We start from the raw sequence: 6,736 nt of genomic DNA, 5'->3' as shown, positions 1-6,736 counted from the left end.
TTTTTCTAGGATTATGACGTATAACTAGGAAGACATAAGAGACATATTGGCTATCACCAGGATTTTCCAACAACATATAAAGAAATGTCTAAAATACAATATCTTTTTTATCAGAACTTCTTCAACGTTATAAATAGACCCAATTATAGTGTGTGGAGTCTGCAGGTTTTTTTTAGGTGGATAGTGTTTCTGTTCCTCGAGTCCCCATGGGGATCTGAAGAATGAAAACTGAGCACTAGCGTGAACCTAGTCTTATTTCTATAAATCTATAGAAAATAATGCTGCATTTATACATTGAGGCAGAAATGTTTACTTTGATACTGGACATGAGATCCAAAATTCTCCAAATCTTTACACACATCTGATATAAGTAAGGGATCTGCTCTCTATGTAATGTGTATGGGGCCCCCGACTGTCATCCGGTGTCTGATATATCCATTGTACAGACATGTAGCACCTTACAAGATGATCTCCTTAGCTGTCCATATACTTTAAATAGTTGTCAGACTTGCTCGGCCCCTCTAAAAATATATTGTTTTTCCATGACGAGAAGAGCCAAAGCCTAAGGGAACATGTTAAAATTCTACAGGCCCTTCCTGACTTCCCCTGACATCTGTTATTGAGCCCCATTCACATTACATGGTTGGGCAATCCTGTTAAAAATCATCAGATTCAGACATTTACATTATATGTATGACCACATTATACGAACCGTAGTGCAGACTGTCACTGTCATTGCACCCAGAGAAAAATAATACTCATTCCAATAAATGACATATGAATAGACTGTGGAGGAATCATGTTCAGCCTCAGCTCATGTATTACACAATTGCAGATATGTCAGCGGATTGTGTGGACTTCCCCTTTAAATGTATGTATACATGAGCATGAGTGCAGTGTCACTGAATATAGGGATGTCCCTATGAATGTGATGACAGTGAGTGAACTGCTGGAGGTCACGTCTGTGTGCAGAGCCTGGACTAGCGAGGCCGGAGCTCAGGCTGAGTGCACATGTGCTGTGTATGGGTTGCAGGTCTGGTGCACACCATGTAGTCACTTCTCTAGCTGAGGTCACACTGCACACGGCACTAATCTGACTCATCTCACCAAGGAATCCCTATGACTTCCTTTACCTCATATATAGTGTTATAACTGGGTGTATAATGTGATTATTTGGTTTGGATTAACAGTCTTCATTTTATTGTTTTTTGACAATTTTATATAAATTTATAAGACACCCCGATGAACCCGATCAACCTAAATGAAAATAAAAATAGCAACAATTTTATATATGAATTGAAAGTGACCCCTGTCAATGGCTGAACACACGGCTCCGAGCTCCATACAATCCTTATTTACCTCTCCACATTCGATTCATATCATCAAATTATTAGAATGAATGTTATTAGAATGAATATTATTTTTCTGCGGGTGCAATGATAGTGACTGCACTATATACTAGGGAGTACTATATAGTATAGTAGAGTCGACAGCGCATGCCGGTCGGCGGCCATAGTTCCGAGGCCGCAATTTTGCACATGCGCAGTCGGCTCTATTAGTGTCTCACTGGCGGAGCCAACTGCGCAGGCGTCGGAGGTGACGCCACCGAAGAAAGATGAGGAAAGAAGGGGAGGATCCAGCAGAAGATAGAGGCGTCGCAGGATCCTGTTCTCGAGCAGCAGTGGGGACGCCCTCATCACATTTTCAGCGCTGGGGCCCGCCCCCATCGCTGCAAGAGAACTAATTTACATACCGGTAAAAACCGGTATTTCTAAGGAACAGCACGGCGGATATCACATCTAAAGGTAAGAGACGAATAGCCTTTCTAAAGGCTATTCCGACATCTTATCCACAGAAAAAAAGGTTTTTAATGGTAGAATCCCTTTAAAGAGTAGCTGGGTCTACCTTGGTCTATAGCTGGAAATACCGGGACTCACCACCAGAGCCGCTGGGAATTACAGCTCTAACTGCAGGTTAGGGTATCAGGAAAGCTTGCAATATCTTTGGAATAGATAGCTCCATAGGAAGGACAAAAGAGGTTATCATACCACAGACTTATCATATCGTCTTGACTCCTGATGAGCCTCTAGATAAGATAAGAGGTGAAACAATTATAGAAATATAATATTAAATGAGACAGAGATAAGATTGTCAGAGAATATGCAATGAGACAAAGATTCACTGGGTTTATACAGACATAGGCAGTTGAGTGGCTGGATATATATGGTCTATACTACATTATCTAGATTTATTGTGGTGTTTGCAAACTTTGCAACTATTGATTAGTTTGTTGCACCACATTATCTTACATTGTCGCTTTGTGTGTAAATGTAGACACACCGATGTCTATCTGTTCACTCCAGGTCATGTTTGTCCCCTAGTTGTATTCACACAGAGTAACGCCAGGCGTTTTTTGTGTGCTTTTTGCACATAGCGCCGCGTTAACGCCGCGTAGCGCCGCGTTAACGCCGCGTATACGCGGCGTTAACGCGGCGCTATTTTGCGGTGGCGTTGACCGGCGTTAACGCGGCGTATACGCGGCGTTAACGCGGCGCTATGTGCAAAAAACACACAAAAAACGCCTGGCGTTACTCTGTGTGAATAAAGTAAGGCTGGGGTGTGGAAATTGAAACATAGTAACACCCAGCTACTCTTTAAGAATTCATGTCCTTTTTAATACATATTTATTTGAGGTTTATTCTGATACATAGGTGTTCATGAGATGCAATGAGTGGGGGGTAGTGTCGTTATCTAGTCCTACACCCAATTTTCCCATCTGAACCAGTTTTGAAATGAACCTTTGTATCAGCGTTTGTAATGGAGATGCTGTTGAGGTTTTAATATTGAGATTCAATAAAAGTTATATTTTAATTTTATTTGTCTTTACTGTGATAGTGATTAAATAGAGAAGGTGTTTCTGACCCACTGTGATATACTTTATGCAAACCCCACAGAATTGGTTTCACCATCCTGTTCGTTTGGTTACTATTATTGTATTCTGTGGCCTCCTCAGAATCCAGAGTATCATAAGTGGAACCCCAGGGAGGTGAGTAAAAACAACAAACACTTATGCTCACCTTGCCTCACCTCTCCTTGACTTCCTCTCTCTGTTTCTCTCCAGCATCCTCTTCGGTTCTCTTCTCCTTGCAATTTAGGCAATACACCGCAGAGGTCACTGCTGAGGCCTGTGATGAGGCCCATCTACAGGCCTCAGCAGTGACCTCTGGGGCATGTGAACTTAGAGCCCTGAAGGCAATGCTGGAAACCATCAGAAGCCCAGGAGAAGTGAGTATAAGTGTTATATATTTTGTTTTTTACTCACCTCCCCTGGGTAGTCATTGCACTTGTACTGGGGCAGAGCTCCCTATCATCTGTCAGTGAAAACCACGGTCCTGCGGACCCACAACCTACACTAACAGTGTTCCGTTTCCACATACACCTGAAAGGAGCGCTCGCTGAAGGATCTGGGACAGCTGTCCTGGATTCTCTGTTAGTGAGCCATCAATGTATGTGGGCTAGTTGGAAACTGGCTGGGGCAACAGCACATACTCCCTCTGGCATGTGTGCCATAGGTTTGCCACCACGAGATTAGGGGCTCATCTTGTAAGGTGCTACATTACATATCTGTAGGATGGACATATCAGACACAGGGTGACAGTCGCCCAATACACATTACATAGTCAGCAAATCCCTTACTTATATTAGATATGTTTAAAGTTTTGGAGAATTTTGGATCTCATGTCCAGTTTAGGAGAAAACATTTCTGCTTCTTTGTATAAGTGCAGCATTAGAAGAGATTGTTATCCTCCTGATAGTTACTGGGGGACCACAGTATAGAAAGTGGTGTACAGGTAAGTTCTATACAGCATCATCTATACATTGCCCATTATTTAGTATTTTTCTTGAAATACTGTGAAATGTATAGTAAACCAAGAAGAAGGTCTGATAAAAAATATTGTGTTTTAGATATTTCTTTACAATGTAGTTATGAAAATTCATGGTGACAGGCAATATGTCTCTTATTACTGCAACCAAAGGAAGTTGTACCAAGCTCCTGAAGTTATTCCCAAGATCCTTAATGGCAAATCTCTCTAGTTATACACCATAGTTCTAGAAAGTTGGGTGACAATGTATTGTGAAAGTAGTGTTACATGTCCTTCATATAACAACCACCTCCTTATAGAAGTCACATTTTTACTATAAGGTGACCTGTCCTTACAGCGCCCCTCACAATAGACATTTCTGCTGGCTCATGCTCCGTCTTGTGTGACTGCAGGTTTTGCACTCGCCATGTCCTTGTGTATACCCTGTCATTACACATGTGTTTGTGTCACGTGGTTGGTGGGTGGGTTTATGGGATGGTTTGCACTCAGCTCTGTATCTTGTATATAAGGTGGAGAAGAACTATTCACTTCATTCAGCATCACAGACAGAATCCAGCAAGTGTACAGAACATTTGTATCCAGTAGTCATGGACCCTCAGGACTGTAACTGCACTACAGGTAAGCAAGGGCTTTACTGTACAGATAGAGACTGCACACGAAAGTACTTATACATGTAGGATCACTGACTGTTAGATGTAGTGGGGCTGAGACTGTTAGATGTAGTAGAGCTGAGATTGTTAGATGTTTCTAATATCGAGTTTGTCACTGATGACATTTCATAGTTTGGTCTGTAATTTTATGTTGCCCCTGTTTCATTTCAGTTATGTATATGTGTATTATGTAACTTTTATACTGCCAAATGCTACATTTTCTGCACTGACAAAACGCTTAATATGAACATGTGTATATTCTATGAGGTAGCAGGTGGGACAATAGGTAATTTAGGTTGTTTGGAAATGTATGTATAACATAATGTCATGTACACTGTACCCTTAAGGGCAGGTGTCACAAGGCTGTGTAGGTGACATAGGAATACACCCTTAAGCAGCTCCATGCAGTGTCCTGACATGATCTGCAGGTTATATATGTGGGTACTAAAGCGTGCCATGTGGCAGTAGTCTGATAGGGGTAAATAGTAGGGTAGCGCCACTACACCAAGAAGAATAGCCCAGGAATCGGAGCAGCCCCCTGCAGGTGATGAGTATAGTGTATATTGTGATGAGTATATTGGACAGATCTATGATATTAGATATTACTGAATATACCTCATATACTGCTCCATAACAAAACTCCTGTTTCCCTCTTAGGTGCTTCTTGTTCCTGTGCAGGGTCATGTAAATGTAAGAACTGCAAATGTACATCATGCAGGAAGAGTGAGTATACACAAGATACACATAGAACTGATATATACCATTACTAACTAGATTTCATGTACAGCGTGTGTGGAGGGGGGGGGGGTATTACTGCCAATGCTTCACTGTTATCTGAAGTTGGCTGTTAATTCAGGCTAAGTCCCCACATAGCGTCCCGCAACAAAACAACATTTTTTCCCTCAGCGTTTGTCACAGAATATCTGTAGAGGTTTCCTCTGTGGACTGTCTGCTTCCATTATACCTATAGGGAAACTGCTGGCCTTTCCGTAAGTATAATTGACATGCGATTTCTCAAACCCCAACAGTTTTGGAAATTGCATCGTGTCTGCAGAGTGTATTTTCCCTCACTGTGGGGAGCGGATTGCTAGAATCCCATCTAGTACACAGCGAATGTAAACTCCATGACTGTAAAACATGCTGTTTTTTTCTGTAGGGTTTACACCACGTGGTGCCCCAACCTAAAATCTGCTTCTTCTTCCAGTTTATTGTGAGCCTTAGGTTTATATTTGCATTATAATTTACACCATCTTGTGAAGTATATGTTAGGATATCTGTCCATCCACCCCCTCCCACTAAACCCACCCACTTGTCCAATCACTTCTATAAACCCACCCACTTGTCCAATCACTTCTATAAACCCACCCACTTGTCCAATCACTTCTATAAACCCACCCACTTGTCCAATCACTTCTATAAAACCAGATGCTCCCTCTCTAGATGTGTCTGTGCTGCCGTCTTCTCATGAATCTTGTCTTCCACAGGCTGCTGCTCCTGCTGTCCGGCTGAGTGCAGTAAATGTAGCCAGGGCTGCGTGTGCAATGATGGATGTGAGACCTGCAACTGCTGCAAGTGACCGACACTACACAAGGAATGACCAATTCATCTATTACAATCTATTCTATGTACAATGACGTGTAATATGATCTGCGCCCACTAATGTCATATATGCAGTATATGTGTTATGTGTAATACAGTGTACAAGATGTCACTGCTTTCTAATATACTGCACCCGCCATACTAATGGAGTCCTGATAAATTCTGCTGTGGCTCCTTTTCTGTACACCGTCACTTATTATCTCTGTATTTGAGGGGGATTTTATATTCCATGATTGGAAAACACAATAAAAATGTATTGCTTGTCACCAAAAACGATCTAGTCTGGGGTGATGTGTTCAATGACTATATATAGATCATTATATAATATATACCCAGAAAATGTGTCATCCATATGATAATTCCCTCTCCATACACAGCGCCATTTGTCAGGGCGCACAGCTAAGCTCCTCCCACTATAGAAAAGTCTGGATAGATTTCCATCATTTTCTTATCATCTCTTGTTCACACCATGTGAAATAATGTCTTGTGTTGGGGACACATGGGGAAAACACATCTTAGGCTAAGGCTCCACGGGCCGTATCCGCGGCACTAAAGCGTTACGGGAAGAACAGCTGCGTGAATGCATTGCGGTTCTTTCTGCAG

The 6,736-nt window shown here is 41.9% G+C and overlaps 1 protein-coding gene across 1 annotated transcript; it reads left to right on the top strand.

Annotated features, from left to right (window-relative positions):
* Window positions 1-4,391: 4,391 nt before the first annotated feature.
* LOC142212852 (metallothionein-like) lies at window positions 4,392-6,342 on the top strand. The gene is made up of 3 exons (XM_075280927.1): window positions 4,392-4,502; window positions 5,192-5,257; window positions 6,019-6,342. The coding sequence occupies exons 1-3, from the start codon at window positions 4,472-4,474 to the stop codon at window positions 6,108-6,110; spliced, it is 189 nt and encodes a 62-aa protein (XP_075137028.1). The 5' UTR covers window positions 4,392-4,471; the 3' UTR covers window positions 6,111-6,342.
* The last annotated feature ends 394 nt before the right edge of the window (window positions 6,343-6,736 follow it).

The sequence above is a fragment of the Leptodactylus fuscus genome, chromosome 7 (genome assembly GCF_031893055.1).
Source record: "Leptodactylus fuscus isolate aLepFus1 chromosome 7, aLepFus1.hap2, whole genome shotgun sequence".
NCBI lineage: Eukaryota > Metazoa > Chordata > Amphibia > Anura > Leptodactylidae > Leptodactylus > Leptodactylus fuscus.
This window is presented reverse-complemented; position numbering and strand designations above follow the sequence as displayed.

Bases quoted from the DNA above. Each gene is read 5' to 3' on its own strand.
- LOC142212852 (XM_075280927.1), top strand. From the start codon at position 4,472: ATGGACCCTCAGGACTGTAACTGCACTACAG. The intron at 4,503-5,191 runs GTAAGCAAGGGC...TTTCCCTCTTAG, and splicing joins GGACTGTAACTGCACTACAG to GTGCTTCTTGTTCCTGTGCA. The intron at 5,258-6,018 runs GTGAGTATACAC...TGTCTTCCACAG, and splicing joins ATGTACATCATGCAGGAAGA to GCTGCTGCTCCTGCTGTCCG.